At 48.4% G+C, this 18,773-nt stretch overlaps 4 protein-coding genes across 4 annotated transcripts; 2 read left to right on the top strand and 2 right to left on the bottom strand.

The window, feature by feature from the left end:
• Positions 1–1,357: 1,357 nt before the first annotated feature.
• On the bottom strand, positions 1,358–2,586 carry LOC117892503 (malate dehydrogenase, mitochondrial-like). The gene has a single exon (XM_034798779.1). It carries the CDS (start codon positions 2,518–2,520, stop codon positions 1,486–1,488), a length of 1,035 nt encoding a protein of 344 aa, XP_034654670.1. The 5' UTR covers positions 2,521–2,586; the 3' UTR covers positions 1,358–1,485.
• Positions 2,587–2,936: 350 nt separating this feature from the next.
• LOC117892504 lies at positions 2,937–4,064 on the top strand. Its single transcript, XM_034798780.1, has 2 exons — positions 2,937–3,108; positions 3,595–4,064. Exons 1-2 carry the CDS (start codon positions 3,097–3,099, stop codon positions 3,919–3,921), a joined length of 339 nt encoding a protein of 112 aa, XP_034654671.1. The 5' UTR covers positions 2,937–3,096; the 3' UTR covers positions 3,922–4,064.
• A 121-nt stretch (positions 4,065–4,185) lies between these two features.
• Positions 4,186–9,781, bottom strand: LOC117892500. Its single transcript, XM_034798777.1, has 7 exons — positions 9,398–9,781; positions 6,661–9,149; positions 6,330–6,604; positions 5,989–6,267; positions 5,511–5,844; positions 5,161–5,327; positions 4,186–5,091 (listed from the first exon to the last, which is right to left on the bottom strand). The coding sequence occupies exons 1-7, from the start codon at positions 9,681–9,683 to the stop codon at positions 4,947–4,949; spliced, it is 3,975 nt and encodes a 1,324-aa protein (XP_034654668.1). The 5' UTR covers positions 9,684–9,781; the 3' UTR covers positions 4,186–4,946.
• Positions 9,782–10,346: 565 nt separating this feature from the next.
• LOC117892501 (protein tamozhennic) lies at positions 10,347–18,732 on the top strand. The gene is made up of 5 exons (XM_034798778.1): positions 10,347–10,930; positions 14,499–14,660; positions 14,725–14,924; positions 14,983–16,296; positions 16,366–18,732. Exons 2-5 carry the CDS (start codon positions 14,537–14,539, stop codon positions 17,272–17,274), a joined length of 2,547 nt encoding a protein of 848 aa, XP_034654669.1. The 5' UTR covers positions 10,347–10,930; positions 14,499–14,536; the 3' UTR covers positions 17,275–18,732.
• The last annotated feature ends 41 nt before the right edge of the window (positions 18,733–18,773 follow it).

Genomic DNA, 18,773 nt, shown 5'->3' with positions numbered 1-18,773 from the left:
GAACTGGCCAACATGGCAACAGCTCCTCAAGGCAGCCATCCATCAGGTGAAACCACTAACTAGCTGAGTGATTGACTCCTTTTCAGAATCATTATGCTGTTATTTTTGTATGATTTATGCTTCTTGGGTTGTGCTGGATCTGATAAACGAAAGCACTTGTCACTTGTCTGGCGAAATACTATATTGGAGCGTGCTTCCCTGTCTGATCGTGTGGACTAATTAATAAAACGAAATCACAAATGAGCACAGAAACAATTTCTGGCTGATTGCTATAATCTCTTGGCTCCAAAGTTCATTGTCTGGGCCAAGGTATTAATTGTTGTTTATAGTCAAAAAGCAAAATTGGTTCACAATGGCAATGAACTGGTGCAGTTACTCGTATGTGTGTGCCAGTACCTCCTTCTTAGCTACTCCGCTTGATTCGACATATAGTAGAGTTGGTTTCGTAGCCAATGACAATACAGATGATTCGATTAGTGTAATCAGCAAGTGGAATTGCATTGTTTGTTTGCCTGGTTTAGTTATGCCGCTTGCTTAATTGCTTCAAACTGGGTCTTCAAATCATGGACTCTAGAATTCAGTAATGATCTGCGTGACGACTCCGCAGTCCTCCCCTGGATTGATAAAGAAGGAATATCCCCGATTGGCGGAATTCCCGGTAATTCCTATCTGATTTCGATTAGATTTGTATTTTTAAAAACGGAATTGCATACATTTGCTATGCAAATTCATTAAGTAAATAATCAGAGCAAAAGTTCACATTAGATTTCATTTCATTTTCAGATTATTAATCACTCAAACCAAGATCAGTTCTTGCAGCTTCTGGCTAGACCCTAGACCCTAGCTTCAGCAATACCTAGAAGATATTAATCGTATGAATTATGTATTCGTTCGCGGAACAATAAAGCAATTGAACAAATATTGCCATATATTCTGGTTACATCTGTTTACAAGGAAGGGGACTCACAATACGTTTTTTTCCTGGAATCCCTGATGTGCAATTACAGACATTGTTTTGACGTTAATTAGTGTCGACCCGATCGATCTATGTATGTACATCAATTTGAATGAATTAAAACGTAAACAAGATGGTCCCAGGTCAGTGAGATCAGCCGGGGAATGCGTGTATTACGAGTATTACGAGCTGCAATAGTGTTGCTGGAGATTCCGCATTATTGCCGGAAGGGAATTCTGAATGGGAAGGCATCAAATTGCATCATGATGTACGTCGCATGAGTTCTGGCCTATCGATCGTCCCGTAATCAGTGTGTAGTGCCCATGAAAATTCACTATCAGCAACATGATGTTTCACTAATTGTCTCTGTCTGTGTCTACGCAACATGAATGTGTCGCACATGCTCTCGTGTATGTAAATATGTCGATCGGTCGATCGCTCGATCGCTCGTTCCGACGAACGTCCGAGGAATGCAATGAATGAGCTGCACTTGGGGGGTGAGTGGTGAGAATGTCTGTGTATGTGTGGGTTTACTTTTGGCACTCTTCCTTCTCCATCTTCTCCTTGGCATAGACAACCCCCTTCTGTATGCTCTGCTCCAGCTCGGGCAGCATTTGCTCGAGGGACTCCCGCTCAAAGTCATCCAAATGCGGCAGTCCCAGGTTCTGCTCGATGCCCTTGGCACTCAGCATGAGGGGCGTGGCGAAAAAGGGCAGGCAAGGTGACTTGTAGCCCACGTAGGCGCACTCCATCACATCCGGTTCGCCGCTGAGGCCACGCAGCAGAGAGTTGACAAAGCGTGCCGCCGCATAGGCCATGGATAGAGTGGCGGAGCCGGCACCGTCCTTGGCGTTGACCACCTCGGTGCCTGCCTCCTGGATGCGATGCGTGAGCCGTCTTATGTCCTCCAACTGGCACTGGAAACTCGGACAGCACTGGGAGAATATGGGCAGTATGGTTTTCCCCGCATGGCCGCCAATCACAGGCAGATCCACCTTTGCCGGATTCACATTGAGAAAGTCCCCGACGAAGGTTCTGGCGCGCACCACATCCAGCGTGGTGATGCCGAACAAACGCCGCGGATCGTATGAGTTCTTGGACTTCAGCAGCTCCGCGGCAATGGGCACAATCGAGTTGATTGGATTGGTGACAAAGGCCAGCAGTGCCCCAGGACAGGACTCGCTGACGGCGCAGGCAACGCGCAGCGCCACCCCCGCATTCGCCTCGAACAGCTGATCGCGGGTCATGCCCGGCTTGCGTGGCAGTCCCGCGGGCACCACCACCACATCAGCAGCAGCCAGGCAGTCCTCAAGCTGCTGATCCTCGTACGCATTCGTCTGCACCGAGGTGCAGATGTGCGACAAATCCGCCTCAACGCCCTTGATGTTGCGCATGTCATGGATGGACAGCTCGGACACGAGAGAGTTCTGCTTGAGGAGCAGGCTCAAAGGTTGACCAATGCCACCGCTGGCACCCACCACAGCCACCTTGTAGTCCCGGCTGCTGGTGTTGCTCCCTGGACTGAGTAAGCGCTGCAGCAGACCCTTGCTTCTACAGACCAACATTGTGCAGTTTTCTCAAAATTATTGATCAAAAATTTCACACTTAACAAATTTGTTCTACGTTCGATTCGAGGGTGCTGGAATGAACGGAGTATCAAAGGGCGCTCTCTGGTCACATGTCAGATCGTATCTGTGATGATGAAGCTCAATAACGGTGCGTGCGCAACGGTGTGTTGCAGCCGAAAATACAAATTCCCCCCGCTGATTATGGTGGGTGGGAAACTCCGAGAGCGGCGCGGCATATCTCGCACGTCGAACCGAACCATACCGAACCGAACCTTTAGGCTCCACAGCCGCAGTCGCAAACGAGAGTGGTTCGCAGTTGTCGGGATCGTGTGAGTCGCTTGTGTGTGTGTTTCGAATGTTTCAGTTCATGTGGTATAAAAAGTAATGCCCGATCATTGCTGATTTCCAGTTGCGGGCAGCTAGGCTATCAATTCGCATGGCAAAAGCATCAACAAAAATATATGTCCAAAAGCACATTATATATAAAACATTCAACCAATCCAAAGTGTCGTCTAAGTTCGCGGTATTCTCCTGAGAAAGTGTTATAGAAAAGGAAGCAAACCAATCAAAAGAATGACTCAAAAAGTAAGCAAAAATTGTGTTAAACCTTGAATGATTATTGCGGATCCAACGATTATCGGCGATCCAACAATGATTTATGGCCTATGCCTGAAAAAAGTGAAGTTAATTGAAGAATCGCAAGCTATGACCATCCATCTATTGGCTCTTTATCATGACAACTGTTGTACACACATGTCCATCGCCGAAAGTGAATGAACTTGATTTAATTTGCAGACTTCCGTCTAACGGAGGTACAATATCATTTTAATTGAATCCCAGATTCCCTCAATTTGTGGCAATAATTTGAGTTAATATTTAAACCTGTTCGAACTGCCCAGAAGCAACTGAAATTGGGCACGAACGTGTTTGATCTTGCGTTAACTAGAACTAGAGTGTAAAGAACTTGGAGCTTAAGTGCAACCGCTTAATGGGGGCGGCAAACCAACACGTTGCTTACCATTAATTTCATAAATCATTTTAATTAAATGTCTCATTTCATCATCTTTGCAGATGTTCTACAATAAGGTACTACTGCTGATAGCGGCACTGTTTCTAATCAGCCTAATCACGCCCGGAGTAAGGGCGCGACCCTCCTCGCCAGACGAGAGCAGCGCAAAAATGATCGTGGATCCCAGTGAATACAATGGGAATCTGTCGGTGGAGACCATCATTAAGGTGCAGCAGTGCGAGATGAATGGCTCCACAATGGAGCTGTGCATGCGCTGTGCCAAAGTCACCAAATCAGAGATCATATATCCCATGTGCTGCAGCAACGATGATGGCATCAAGGATTGGTGTCACGCCTACGTGTATTACGGCAACGATGAGGGCTACTAAGGTGGAAGGCGGAGAGCGAGAACAAAATCGAACAAATTAAATTATTTTGTACTCCCCGGAGGATGGATTGGCTGTGATAAACTAATGTATTTAAATTAAACTATATTTATCTAGGAATAGGCAAGAAAAGGCTAAATTAGCACCCATGAAAAACGCTATAATTTATTTTTAAAATGCTCGATTTATTTTTATTGAATTTCTCATAAATTGTTTCTGTTTTGCTCTGAATTTGCTTGTAAATTCAGTTGAGGTGTGTTCTTTTTCTTTTGAAAACTTTATAATAATTACAAATATATAATGACTATTTAGAGTGATTGGAAAATATAAATGAATATTGGCTGTAACGCTCCTACCAATAATATATCGAAAAAGCAATCAAATAAATCAATGAAACTACCGCGAATGTAACTTAACGAATATTACAGTTCTTGCTGTTGCCTTTTTGCAAATTGGTCGCTCGATTTGTGGCAAAATAATAAACGTAATAAACCAAAAATTTTGATTCTCCGTACTAGTTAGGTATAAAAAATGCACATCCGCTCGAGCGGTCCAAGCTTGTTTGTACAGCCCCGAAACATCGAACGCCATCGAACATCGAACATCGAACATCGAACTTGCACGACGCGCGAGACAGTGCGAGAGGAGAGGTATATAAATGTAAGTAACAAACAAGGTTTAAACAAGTAACGGTGGTTTTCTCTTTTGTTCTTTTTTTTTTGTTTTTTGATTAAGATTTGGTTTTTGTTTTTGTTTGTTTTTTTTGCACTCATTTGGCTGCTACAGGCTGCTGTGCCCTTTGCTCTGCTCCCCATCAACAATTGCGACGATTTTATTTTTCTTTGTGTAATTTTCTCTTTTTAACGTTGACTGAAAGCAACATTTAAATATTAGTCGCGTGAAGAGTTCAACTTACCAGAATTCAAGCACGCTATTTAAGAATGTTATTTTTGTTTCATGTTTGTGTGTTTTGTGTGTTTTTTTTTAGGTTAGTTTGAAAGAGTTTGATTTTTGGCAGCTGAAGCTGGTCATGCGGTCCCAATGCTGGGGCTGGAGCTGCAGCTGGGTGTTGTCGTCACCTCCAGACGGCCCAAATGTAGATAGGAACAGTCCGCATCCTCACAGCGCCCCATCAGCTCGAACGGACAAATGGTGGCATGGACATCACATGGGCTTTGCGGTTTGGGGATAAAGTCACAGAAATACATTTCGCCAACCGACCGATCCGAAGCTTCTACTCACCTACTGTAGTACCGCGGCAGGGGAGATCGGTAGTCCGGCAGATACGCATCCGTTGGCGCCTCCTCCTCACGCAACTCCCTCATAATGCTCACGGTGTAGGGTCCTGGCCGTGGCTTCGCTGCCGCTTCAGGCTCCTGCGCCGCCACTGTTTCGTCTCGTGGTCGATTCTGAAAATAAACTCAACCGTTTCGTTAGTTTGGGGAGTTTTTGTGGGGTGGAGGGAGTGTTGTTTGTGGGTCACACAGTTCGGGGAGTGTTTTCAACACGGATGAACACACAGCCGTACACTTGAGAACTTTCTTAGCATTATAAACGAAGCAATTTGTATATGTATAATGAAATCCACGCACATCTGGCATCAGTTGGGACTCGCACACGGCGGCGGCAGTCGTTGGCGGTGGCTCTGAGCATGGCGCAATATCTCCCGATATTCCATTCTCATCCGTTTCCCTGGCTGCCTCAGTGGCAGTTTGACTCGCACTCGTCTCATCTTCCCTTTCCACCTGTGGCGGCGACTCGATCACAGTCTGTGGCTGGCTCTCGACTTCAGGTTGCTGCTGCTGGAGCTCCTCCTCCGTTAACTTTTTCAGATCATCGTATTTAACTATGGAGTTGTAGAGGCGAATCTGCTTGGAGAGTTGCGTTGATTTGCTGGTAATTTCCGCCTTGCCCTCGTCGAGTAACCTGCAAGAAAAATGAATCTATAATCGCATGGAAACATGCTGGTGTCCCGAGCTCCGTGGTGTTTGAAGCTCGGGCTTGCTCGTTTGTTTCCACCATTCCCACGTGGAGCTGCTTTCTGGCTGCTGGTTGTCGTTGTGGTAGTACCTGTACTGGTCGCCCCTTAATCCTTTGCCCAGATCCATGGCCGCTGCATAGAGCTTGTTGCGTTTCTGTTTGAGTGATATGATAATCTCGTGGCTGGCCTGAATCTCCGGCTGTATGCGCGCCAGCTTCTGTTCCTCTTGCTTGACCACCTGCCTCACGGCCTGCATCTCGCTGTAGAGCTCTTTCAGCCGATGCGAGCAGCGCAGGCGCACCGCCTTCGACTTCTTAGCCTCCTCGACCAGCAGCATGGACTTTTCCAAATTCGCAATCATGCTACCCCTGCAACGAACACACAATCAGAGATGAGTAAGCCTGAGCCCCATCTAAGTGGAAATATCTACCCGATTCTGGCAAATGAACTCTCGAAGGACTTTAGACGCGTCTCCCTGGGCGGTTGATTTGGCTTTACATTGCCATTGCTGCTGCTCTTAATGTCAGCCGTTGGCAACACTTTCTCGCAGTCCTTTGTGGCTTCCCCTAACGTCACAGCTGTTGCCTTGCCTGAGGCTGCCTCCACTTTCCTGGCTGTCTTTAGTTTCTTCTGCTCCAGCAGCTGCATGCGTTCGACCAGTCGGAGGTACTCCTTCTGCGATGCTACAGGCAAATGTCGCACCGCCTGAAATGGAAGAATAATGAGTACTAAGATCGCCGCTAAAGTCAGCTACTACCCACCAGAGGAGTTTTCTTCGTCTGCTGAGTCTTTGCGGGTGCAGCTTTCGGTGCACTTTGCGCCAACCTCTCACCGTCCGCCGCCTTCTCTGCTGTGGCCTTGTCTGTGTCAGCCTCTTTAGCATCATTTGCGCCTGTTGTGGGCACCTTGGAACGCGCCTGCTTCAGGTAGTCATCGATCTTCTTCTCAAAGTAATCACTCATGACCGATCGCCTGAGATTTGGGTTGGAGGTGGAAGCTGCCGCCGCTTCTAGTATCTCCGAGTTGGGAGTATTCGATCTGGTTGTGGAGCCACTGGGACTGCCCATGGCCAGGCTGAGCGGACTGGCATTCTCCGTGTAATTGGAGTAGGCAAAGCACGAGCTCAGCTCCAGATTGTCATCGCTCGCCGCCGAGTCATCGGCCAGGCTGATGATCAGCTTGCTCACCTTAATGCTAGACGGATCAACGCTGGTCACCAGTCGCGTGACCGACACGCTGCTTTGCACCTTAAGCGGCGCACTGGGCTCTTTGACCAGCAGCGTGGATGGCCGCTTGCAGCTCAGCTTTGCGGAGGATTGCTCCTCAGTGGGGAGCTTACGTTTGGCTGTCGTCTTCTTGTTTATCACCTTGTTGGGCTTTACAATTTTGATTATTTTAGTGGAGGGTGACGTTGGATCTTTGAGCCCCAAGACAGGTGCAGCTACAGGCGGAGTTTGCTCTACGGTTTCTATGGAAGTTTGTCCTGAGTCTTGGGACTGTGTGGCTGCCTCAACGATGGGCTGCGCTGTCACTTCTTGCTCCATTATCTCCCCCTCCTCAGGCTGTTCTTCCTGATTATCATGCTGGTCTCCCTGGGATTGCTGGGGCTCCTCGTGCTCCTCCTCTTTCAGGGGCGCCTCACCAGCGCACGACTGGAAGCGTCGCACCGCATTCTTGAGTATCTCTGGGCTAAGACGGGACTTGAGTGTGTGGCAATTTTTGCTCTTTTTGGTGGCAATGCTGGACAGCAGCAGCGAGCGCAGTTGCTCCGGATCATCCGAATCGTGGGAGCCAATTGAATCCGTTTTGGCGACAGCCAAAGCCAACACTGACGGGGCAGGGGCAGGTACAGGTAAAGGAGCTGCTTGAAGCGGAGCTAGCGTAGGCAGAGAAGCTTGTCGCGTGGGTGCAGGGGCTGGCCCCTTGGCTGTCTTTAGATTGGACAGAAGCAGGGCGCGCAAGGCACCAGCTTCATCGTCGCTGGGCGTTTCGTCCGCCTGCGATTTGTCCACACTCTTCGTTTGCGTCTGCGAGCTCTCCATTGACACGGATTGAGTATATGTGAGTGAGCTGTGAGTGGAATTCTGCTCATCCACCAGATGCATGGCATCGCGGGCATCCTCATCCAGATGCATGTGCGGAATTTGGAATGGCGGCGGTGGTGGTGGCTCTTCATCTTCATACAAATCATCGTCCTCGTCTATCACAATGGGCATGGATACGGGCGGCAGCGAATTGTTGGGCATAAAGCAGCGCCAGCTGCCGCCAGCCGTGTCCAAAGAGTTCCAATTATTCGACCACGTGTTCCAGCTGTCCTTCTGCTCATCGCTGTCCGTTTCGGCGAGGTCCATGTCCACCGATTTGGTGTCGACAGCATCGTCCATGCGAAAGGGACTTGCCACGCGCTCGGGCGAGGCAGCTGGACTGATCTCCATGAGGTCATCGATTTCGTCCGTGTTACTGATTGTGGGATGGACGCGGTTTATCATGTCGGTGGGTGAGTAGGCACGCTCCGCGTCGCGCTTCTTTCGCGCCCAGTGCTTCTTGAGGATGGCTGACTTGAGGGCTATCAGACGTAGTTTTAGTTCCCCGGTTTCTCCAGCTGCTTCAGCCGGCTGAATCGCATGCTCCTCATCTTCCTCCTCTTGACAGAGTTCATCATCAGAGAGTTTCTCAGCAGACGGTGACATCCGCTCGTTCTTCGTGGAGTATTTCTTGGGCGACTTGCGCAGCGGATACTGCAGTCGCTCCCTGAGGCTATTCTTGTACTGGCCGATCATATCATTGCGCTCCTCTCTGGCCAATGCCACGCGCAGCTTGTCCCTGCTGAGCTTCAGCCGCTCCAGATCCAGCACATGTTCGCCCTCATTCTCGGACGTCACATCGTACTCGCAGTTTTCGTCGTCTGTGAGGCTATCGTATGAGTCCAGCAATATGGCATCCTGCTGCTGCTGCGGCTGCTGCTGATAATGTTGATGATGGCTCGTCGGTGGCTTTTGATGCTGATGGTACTTGTAGCTCGGTGCTTGCTGGCGACTGCGTAGATGCTGTGGCCTGTTGCGCCGCTTGTAGTCACCATTCGGATGCTGGCTACCATTCCTTCTGCCATTTTCAATGCGTCTCACTCTTGATCTGTGGTATGGGCGCTGGGAATCGTATTCCTCCTCGGAGGGGCTGGACACGTCCGAAAGCAAAAGGACGGAAGATTTTCGTGTTAGGCGCAAAGTTCGCTCCTCCAGCTCCGGATAGTCTGTAATTCGAAATGAAAACAAAAACCTTATCTCGAGTGAGAGGAGAGGGGGATATAATCCTAAACTCAAATAACTATGCCTGGAATTTGACCCTTGGGCCTTAGAGTATTAAGCCTGAACACAAGTCGCGGTTCTATAATCTTCTCCCATGGGAGAAGCCGTACGACAAACACATGTATACCTACCCGTACACACTGTTACACACACACATACACGTCAGTCATATGCCATTCTACATGTTGCTTACTGTATTGATTTGCCAAATTTGCGGCCAGCATGTCCATGCGCTCCACATCCTTGTTGTTCTCCTCCAGCTGCTCGATGCGTGCACGCAGCTTGAACTCTTCATCCTCCGAGGATATTATCACCTCGTAATCATCGACAATTTCGCCTTCCTCGCGATCATCCTCATCCTCTGGCGTGACCTCGTCGTGGTCACCGCCACTCGCCTTCACATCACTGTATCCGTGTTCTTTCGCCCTCGCAGCATGTCTTGAGTCCGCTGACATGGCGGCAGTGCGGACAACCATCATCAAAACTTGCAATATGCAATATCAGCACCTTTTTTCTGGCACAATGATAAATTAAATTTTTTCTAATTGCTTTTTTTTTTGCAGTATATGTAAGTGTGAACGTATACTACTTTTGGAAAATTTCTGTGGCATTTCTTTGCTCACATTTGAGACGCAAGAATGAGGAGAGGAAGGAACAGTAATATCAATTAGAACAGCACAATCGAGGAATATGATTTAGTCGATAGCTCCACTGGAAACTCGGGCTGGAAAAAATTCGATGGTGGCCACCATCGATGGTGAATAGAGTAAGGTATCTTTGATTAACCTAGTAACAATAGCTATATGATTAGGACTGAAAATCGATTGCCTCGATGCCATCGAAAGTCATCTTAAGGAGCAACCTTCTGTTCTTCCTACTTTCTGGGGCAGATATCTGCTGCCTTTGCGACATAACATATCACTACTATACAATTTGTTATACTCTTACACGCGACCACACTTATAAGATCATTTCGAATGCAAAACCTTGCATGCCCTCATCAAGAACCATCGATAGCAACACTCATCAACAAATATCGACAGAAACACCGAACATACCCTTTTCAAGAAAATATCGACAGCCCCATCATCGAACTGAAGTACCTGGTCAATGCGGATTCATCGTCGTGCGATTAAATACCAAAAAAAAAAAAAAGAGTACGGCCCGATATTTTGTGTTTTGTATAATTTACAAAAACTACGCTACGTGTTTCGGACATAAATATTCAGTAATTTATAAATGCAAAAAATTGAGTGTGTCTCCATTTCCTGCTGCGAGCGAAGAGAACAGCAACAAGTTTGCCGCTGTAAGCGAAGATTGTGTGAAAGTGCAGCAAAGATTTGTCAACACAAAGAAGAAGAGCCACCCAGCGCCATTATTTGTTAATAATAATAGCAGTCGCAGCAGCAGCTGCTGCCCAATAACAATAGCAAACCCAGCCCCAGCCCCAGCCCCACAGCACCCCGCAATTGCGGAAGCTGAAACTGCCTTATCGTGTGTTGCGTTGCTTGTTGCCTTCGGGAGTGCTAAAAATAAAACCCACCCACCCACACACTCACTCACTCACTCGCGACTACAAATTTTGGCAACAGCACGGGGCAAGGTGAACCTGGTGCGGATTCGGATTCGGACTCTTCCTCCAGCACGCTTCTGTCGCTGTCGTCGGTGTTGACAATGCAGAAATGAAAATTCATAAATACAACGCAACGTACCCCTGGGAATTTCTGTAAGTAATTTTGCGTTTGCACTTTTCTTGGCCGTCCCCCTCCCCTCTACCGGATTGGGCTAAATGGGAAATGCGAATTCGTAGAGTCAGTCGTTGGCAATTGCAGGAAATAGATTCCTGGGCGGGATAATCGGCAGATGGCAGCAGCGGAACGTAACGTATTCTCTGCTCTGGTCGGCTGAGCTTTTATTTGGCTAAATTTAGTGGCGCATTGCTGAAAATAAGAATTGGAGCACCCTGCCCGTCGCTTGCCGGTTGACGCACACACAACCAAGCCATATAAGCCATAGTAGACCAGTCTGACATCGTGCCAAGTGGCTAGCAGCAGCTTATGGCATATCCAATCCTCTGCTAACCTGAAATGGCTAATCAATATTTCATTTAATAGACCAACCAGAGCAGAGCAGCGCAGACCAAAACCCAGCAATGCAAACATTCGCCATCAGCATCAGGCACGGCCCGTAGCCTAAATCAATAAAAGCTTCCAATCCCGGCCATATTGTGTCCATTGTCATTTTGTCAACACAGTATTTTGGGCAAATTTTCGGCCAAATACCAAAGGCATGTGCTTGTTGGCTCGCTTTCACACTGCGGCAGCCTGTTTGCCCATAACCAGGCCGATGGCAGCATCATGGCCTGGGCCATTCGCCATTCTGACGGCTTTACATGCCCATCACCATGTGTGTGTCAACCGCTTTATGACATCAACTGGCATCCTAACGAGAATGTACTGTGAAAATTCAATTACAATCCAGCTCAATCGGAATGCAGGCCAGGCCAGGCCCATCGATGCTGCTGGTGCCAATCCGGAAAATTAAGGGGAAAACTGGCTCAGAGAATGTGTTGAAGCTTCGACATGTCTAAACGGATTTCAAACAATTGGTTCAATTTGCATGAGAAATTCTAGCCATTACCACCACAATCCCAGCCCCAGTCCCTGCCAGTTCCCAGTTCTCAGCTGCAGTTCGTTCCGGCTGGCGTCTTAGTTGCTTTGCTGCAAAGTTTCCAATTTATTTCTGCTGCTATTTTGTTGCTGCCTTGCTAGCTAACCTTCTCTTCATACTCCTTACACTCTCGCATTGCACTTATTGATTTAAATTCCTCATTTATCTGTTAGTTCACATCTGAGTTCTGTACTTATTCCCTTACCCCAACCCCACCTCTGGTTTTATGTTATTCTAGCTTTGCTCTATCTTTTGCGCTCGGCTTCTGTTTCTCTTTTAAATTGAAATTGTGGTAAAGTAGAAATTGATTAAGATTCTCTCTCTCTCTCTCGCTGGAGAGGCCACTGGCATTCTGATTTGGACACATTATTTCATTAAAAATGCATTCCATTGAAATTGTTCATTGATTTCGACATTTAATTAAGCGAAAGGAATTTCACCTGCAGTTACAGCTTTTTTCCATTTCAATTAGCTTAATAAAACATTTCGCCCAACCAAAGAAGGACCTGTCAAATGCTACAGTGCAACCGAAGCCCTACCCTAGGCTCCTGCTCTGAAAATCCTCGCTCCCTCCCTCGTTGTCAGTGGCAACAGGAAGCTGGTGGACGGACCCTGAACGTGAACCGGACTGGCGGGTGGCCGGGTGGCTGCCTTTTGCGAGTATTGCTGAGCTCTCGCTAATAAGCTTATGCGCTAGTCATTTAAGTGCAAATATTTGCATCCAATTAAGAAAACCTTTGAGAGCAATCCACTCTGCAGCAGCTGCAACATGATTTATTGACTTAACTTTGCTTGTACCCCCAGTACCACCTGTGCAATGTCAAAGCTCATTCCCTTTCCGATGCGGAAACATTTAAGGCCCCAAAATGTACCAGCCAAGTTATATGTTGTATTTGTTGAAACTTGAAACAGTAACGTTTCCATAAGCTGTAGTTAAATATTTGTACCCAACGCTGTCAAATTTGTTTACCAGAAAAGAAATTCATAAAGCTCCCATTGGAACGACTGTGTGTGTGGGTGTGTTTCTAGTTATGACTGTCACAGCTGCAAATACTTGTAGAAGCGAGGCGCTGCCATATGCACACTCCGCATCACTTGAATAGTACATCGGATACAACGTGATCCAGAACAATGCGTTGTGACCATATTTGAGATAAGAGTAGCACAACTAGGAGGAAGTGTTTTCCATTTTTATTGTAAAAATCGATATAATAATGTTCTGAAATAATATTTGGGCGATCAATAGTGTTGTCAGCACCTACCCTGGGTGTGCAAAGTGCTATTCAAGTGGCGCGGACTGTGTTTAGCTTTCAATAAACCGTTATCAGTGTTCCATACTGTGCTCTCTCCCACACATTCAGTCACCTCGCATTCATGCCGTGACTAGTTGCTCCTCGTTCCCCCTTCTACCTACACATATTTCGCATTTTCTGTTTTCTCTTACTCACTTACTTACTCTTCTCTTTCTCGTCACCCTTTGCGTTGCTGTTCTGGTTTGCATTTTGATTGCACACCAAACCGTGAAATGAGTCACTTCTCAAGGTTATTCCAACGGTTCTCTCTCCCACTCTCTTGCTCTCTCTTGCCGCGTGTTGTTGTTGCTGTTGCCGCCTAAAGGCCAATGTACGATCTTTGGCTTATTTTACGATAGCCAGCCGATATCAATATAATTTTAAATGTGCAAGTGTTGGTGTGGGTGTGTGTATGGAAAGATAATGCGTGCGTGTGTGTGTGTGTGTGTTAGTGTATGCTTGTAGCTCGCATCGTGAATCCGTGGGGCTTCTGTGGGACATTTGTAAGATTTCGCATTGTTGTACGTGAAGCAGGAAGAACTTTAATTTGCAGTTGGGTTAACTGTATCGACTTGGAATGTTACTCTCAATTGAAGAGAGAGAGTCAATCACTCGTACATAAATGTACATATTTCCAATAAGGGGAAATCCATTTTGCCAATCATTCCGTTAGTGTTGTTGCGCTGACTTACTGATACGGCCATGTTTTGCTACGTACACATGCCCTCGTGCTCGTAGCAGCCATATTCACGCGTTGGTGAGCTGATCTGATGAGCCCCAATCATTCTGTTATCCAATCAGCTGCCTTTGGAATGATTCATTGTGCAAGTCGTTTGTGGCAACACTAATCACAGGTGAAAAGTCTGGGCGTTTCTCCTTCTAGTTGCCAACGCCAACTGCTTTGCTCGGAAAACAAAGAGCAGCCGAGCTCCGGGCGACTATTGGCACGCCACTATCGATGACGGGCCACAACCAGAGCCCGCACACATGTCCATTGTTTGCTCTTATCAGGGCAGTTATTGTTACTCCACTTGAGGCAACAATATGCATTGTTTAGTTAGTGCATGTTTTGTGCGGAGCAGACAGTTGAGCGGGGGGGGTGGCGCAGTATCGCATTAGCTAGTGCAGCCCCGTTGGGGGGCATGGGGAGGACAATCATTGTTGGGTAATTGCTTTGGCCTGCCTTCAGGCCCATCCCACACACACAGCCACATCCACAGCCACACATGTCGATGGCTGTACATAATCCTTGTGAAAATCAATAGCAAGTGAGATGCAAGGCATCTCGAGACTTGTTTGTAACCTTGTATCGCTTTTGTGGCCTTGTTGCAGGACCATAAGGCGCGCTGAATGAGAGTCCTTAAAGCAACATGTCGGATTTTGTGCCACGCGACATTCTGCCCGACTTGTGGCAGGAGATACTTCAGCGCCACTGGTCGTTCCTCGAAACGGAGGAGTGCACTCAGAAGCTCGAGGAGCGCAAGAAGCTAGAGGGTTCGTATGCTCTGTCCCTGCATGGCCCAAACACTACTAATACCAATTAATTTGCTCTTTGCAGGCTGCCTCAAGGAGTTCCTCTGCGTGGTGCCGCACGATCGCAAGTTCTTTCTGCCAGAGACAGGGCACATTCTGCGCAAATCGGTGCGAGAGCTGACCGAGTTTACGGCGCAGAATGCCATCGTGGGATTCGAGACCATCAGCCAGTATGCCAACAATTTGTTTACCAAACCCTGGCGCAAGGAGTACCGAATCCTCAAGGTTGGTTTGTCCATCCAGATCCCCATTTCCCTTTGGCTCAAATGTTATTTGCTTCCAGACATATTCGGGTTGCTATCAGCATGATGTTCTGTCCCGCCTGCTGGACGCTGACCAGCTCTTCCTGGCCATGGGCTATAGGCGCATTTCGGACGACACCTTCGTGCTGGAGGGGCCCATCTGCCCCGATCAGGTGACAAATGTGTCGCGTGATGCGATGGCCGCCTACGTCGAGTGCCAGATCATGAAGCACATTTATGCAGGCGTCCAGGCGGAGGGTTTCCCCTGCAGCTGGAAGGAGATTTTTCAATATCGAGAGCGCCACATTGGCGGCACCACACAGTCGATCAAGGAGATTGTCTACCACCTGAACGAGAAGCGATTGCACAAGGAGAAGCTCTCGGAGAACACATACAGCAACGTGCAGACCCAGGCACAGCAGCAGCCCACGAAGGGTGGCAGGGCAGCGGCTGCAAGTGCCAGCCCCTGCGCGTTGCATGGCAACAACCTGGCGCATCCCGGCAGCTCACACAATTGTGCCATGCATTCACCGAATGTCAGCGACTCGATGTCGGGGAAATACTTGCCGCCATATCCCGCACCACCATCGCAGCAGCAGCAGCATCACCAGCAGACGGCTGGCGGAGGCCTGATGACGCACTCGCGCAGCCTGGAGCACTACCAGGAGCCTCAGAACGTACTCCCGCATCGACACTCCTTCGACCAGCAGTGCCAGGCCATGCATCAGCACCCGCACCCGCATCCGCATGTCTACGAGGCGCCCTACGACTGCCTCGACGGACTGAGCATGGGCAGCAGTGCCTCCTATGCGGCGGTCGCCGGTGGCTACAATGCGCCCGGCAATCGCTATCCCCTGCCCTACAACATCTCCAATCAGCTGAATGCGCAGTATGCCACGCCAGCCGATGTCTTCACGAACCCGGAGCACAACATGTACGCGACCATTGAGAAGACGGGCGCGCCGGCCTCTGGGCCGATGCATAGCTGTGACTATCACAGGCGTCCGGGTCATCCTCCAGGCCCCATGCAGCACAGGCAGAGCACGTATCCGCCGGACCATCATTTGATCGACTTCGACGAGCGTGCGCATCTGACGCAGCACGACTTTGGGGCGCATGACTACGATCCGCGGATGTACGAGCACCGGGGCCACGGCGGCCACCTGTGTGGCAATGCTGCAATTTACGCGCAACCGCCAGATCCGACGTCGTATGGCGGCTATGATCTGCCCACCACGCTGCCGCACTCGCAGCCGCAGCCGCCGCCACACACTGCTCAGGACAGGTACGTCTATGCACGGCCCGTGCCCAAGAACAGTCGAACGCGACCGCTGGCAGAGACCGACCTGATGCAGGTAAGTGCCAAAACTGGCTCCCATTCCCAACCGATTAGAGTGCAAAAATGAACCTCTTTGTGGATGCAGGATCCCATGGACAATAACCGCAAAATGCACAAGGAATTGAAGGAGCGGGCCAGTCGGACAGCGCCCGCGGATGGATACCACAGCAGCAGCAGCAGAAGGCAGCCAGTCAACGATCCGGATATACCCACCACGGTGGCGGACATGACAGCGGGCTACGAGACGGCGAGCCTGGATGACTTTGTGACGGTGAGCAGCGCCTCGCCGCCGCTGATGCCCAAGGTGCAGGAGGGCGTCGGCAGCTTTGAGTCCTGGAATTATGTATTCAAGAACCTCGAGCGCTCTGGCTACTCCAAGGACTTGGGGGACCGTGAGGATTTGCTGGTGCAGAGCTTGGATCTGGACTCGCTGACCATTTCCAATGGCAGTGCGAATCCCGCAGAGAAAACCACGCGACGCGACACAGCCAAGACGCAGCCGGCGACACGTGCCGCAAGTGCAGCTGTTGCGGAGGTCAGCGGTGGCAAGGGAACACGTTTCAGTGCAGCCGCTGCGGAGACAAGTGGCGGCGGGAAGGCACGCACACTGGAGAAGAAGACTGGGGCCATCCGGCGGGAGGCCAAGGTTGTGCAGGCGCCAGCGCCGTCGCTGGTGCCGAACAGCAGCAGCACGGGCTTGAAGAAGGTGAAGTCCGCGTTGAAAACGGCCACAATAGACAATAGAGGAAGTGGTTCGCGTAATCGCACCGGCGCTGTGCCCAAGCAGCCGCCGCCCGTGTCCACGCAGCTGATTGTGACGAGTCCGAATGAGTGGAGCTGTCGCTTCTGCACGTTCCTCAATCCGGACACAAAGCGCATCTGCGAGATGTGCTGCCGCAGCAAGGACTTTAATCTGGAGGCAGCCACGGCGGCGTCATCAACGGCAGCGGCTGCAGCGTCGAGCGTGTCACATGCTTCCTCCACCTGCGTCTAGGCGATAGTCTGGCGCCCTACACCTTTCACCCCCCTCACCCCCTTAGTGATACAAAAAAGTGCAGTGTAAAGTTAGATATATTTTTATACGACCCATGTGTAGCCCTGTGCGCGTGTCTCTAGGATCTATCTAGTCTCGTGGCCACCTTTTGTTGTGGCATAAATACACGACACGACAGGACGGGACGGGATTTGTGCATACAAATTATATAGTATTCTATTTAGTTAGCCCTACCTGTAAACACACACACGCTTTAATTAGTTATAGATTGTTTCCACCCCCCCAAATTGTTTGCCTCCCTGCCCCACAGCCTGGCAGCTGTCCGGCGGCAAAAGCAAATTCCTGTTTATAGATTTGTGCCAGGCAGCAGATTGCAGCGCAGTGCGGGCGGGAGAGAGAGAGTGAAACACGAACTTTTTATATTTGTAGGAAATGGAAGAAAAACAACTGATAATTATATATATAGCCTATATATTCATAGTTTCATTCATAGTGTACGTGGGAGAATATATCCCACACACCCACAACCACACACACACAACCACACACACACACACACATACATATATATTCAGCAAATCTCGAACAGCCAATATACCTTTTCGACCTTTTCATACTAAATAATAATAATAAATACCTATAACTACCTATAACCATAGCATAAGTAACTGAAAATTTGAGGAAAAACTGGTACGAACTGGTACGGATAGGGGTACGAGGTACGGGTACGGGTACGGGTACGGGGTTGTTAACTTACAATTTTTGATTCGAATTTTACTGAAACGTAGGGAACGTACGAGTATATAGTGCAAATTTCTACACAAAAACTAAACTATTAAACGTTTACTTAGCCTAGTCCTCGACTTCATGTTAGCAGCTCAATGGAATTCAGGAACAAACTGCTCATACCACCCACCCAACTGCTAGATAGCCGACACACACACACACACACACAGCCTCCCCCCTCCTCCCACAATGCAAATTTGTTTGTTGAAATGTTAGGATTAATGTTGATAATAGTAGGGAAACCCAACACTGACGGCAGACAAGATATTTTTATAATAATACAAGAAACCATGTACCTATTGCTCTTTGTTAAATATATATTTAATTGGGTTTTACACACATTTGATTTGATTACCTATGTTCTATTTATTGTTAGTAGTTTTGAGAACCCAAATGCCTTTTACATTTATTATTGTATAAATAAACTTTGCAGACAAATCCAAGTCCACAAATGACGAAATAATAGCTGGAAGAACATAAATAAAAAACAGTTTTTGCTGAACCCTTTCAAGCGCAATCTTCGCCCAAAATTATATAAAAGAAAAACAATGCAAAATGCATAAACTAAAAACTTAAAGTGAAAACCTAATTCAATATTTATGGCATGCTACTATTACCCGAATGAATTTAGAGGCAATCTTTTTCCCGCAACCTTAACGAATGAAAACAATAAAAACAGAAAAAAACACTTTGATAAATAAAACCCTGGCAGT

This window comes from Drosophila subobscura, chromosome E, assembly GCF_008121235.1.
Source record: "Drosophila subobscura isolate 14011-0131.10 chromosome E, UCBerk_Dsub_1.0, whole genome shotgun sequence".
NCBI lineage: Eukaryota > Metazoa > Arthropoda > Insecta > Diptera > Drosophilidae > Drosophila > Drosophila subobscura.
Note: the sequence above shows the minus strand (reverse complement) of the source record. Positions and strands in the feature narration are given on the sequence as shown.

Excerpts from the sequence above, each read along its gene's own strand:
- LOC117892501 (XM_034798778.1), top strand. The coding sequence starts at position 14,537 with ATGTCGGATTTTGTGCCACGCGACATTCTGCCCGACTTGTGGCAGGAG. Across the intron at positions 14,925-14,982 it reads AGGAGTACCGAATCCTCAAG|ACATATTCGGGTTGCTATCA; the intron begins GTTGGTTTGTCC and ends ATTTGCTTCCAG. Across the intron at positions 16,297-16,365 it reads CAGAGACCGACCTGATGCAG|GATCCCATGGACAATAACCG; the intron begins GTAAGTGCCAAA and ends TTGTGGATGCAG.
- LOC117892503 (XM_034798779.1), bottom strand. The coding sequence starts at position 2,520 with ATGTTGGTCTGTAGAAGCAAGGGTCTGCTGCAGCGCTTACTCAGTCCA.
- LOC117892500 (XM_034798777.1), bottom strand. The coding sequence starts at position 9,683 with ATGATGGTTGTCCGCACTGCCGCCATGTCAGCGGACTCAAGACATGCT. Across the intron at positions 9,150-9,397 it reads AAATTTGGCAAATCAATACA|ACTATCCGGAGCTGGAGGAG; the intron begins GTAAGCAACATG and ends TTCGAATTACAG. Across the intron at positions 5,328-5,510 it reads AGTCCCAACTGATGCCAGAT|AATCGACCACGAGACGAAAC; the intron begins GTGCGTGGATTT and ends GTTTATTTTCAG.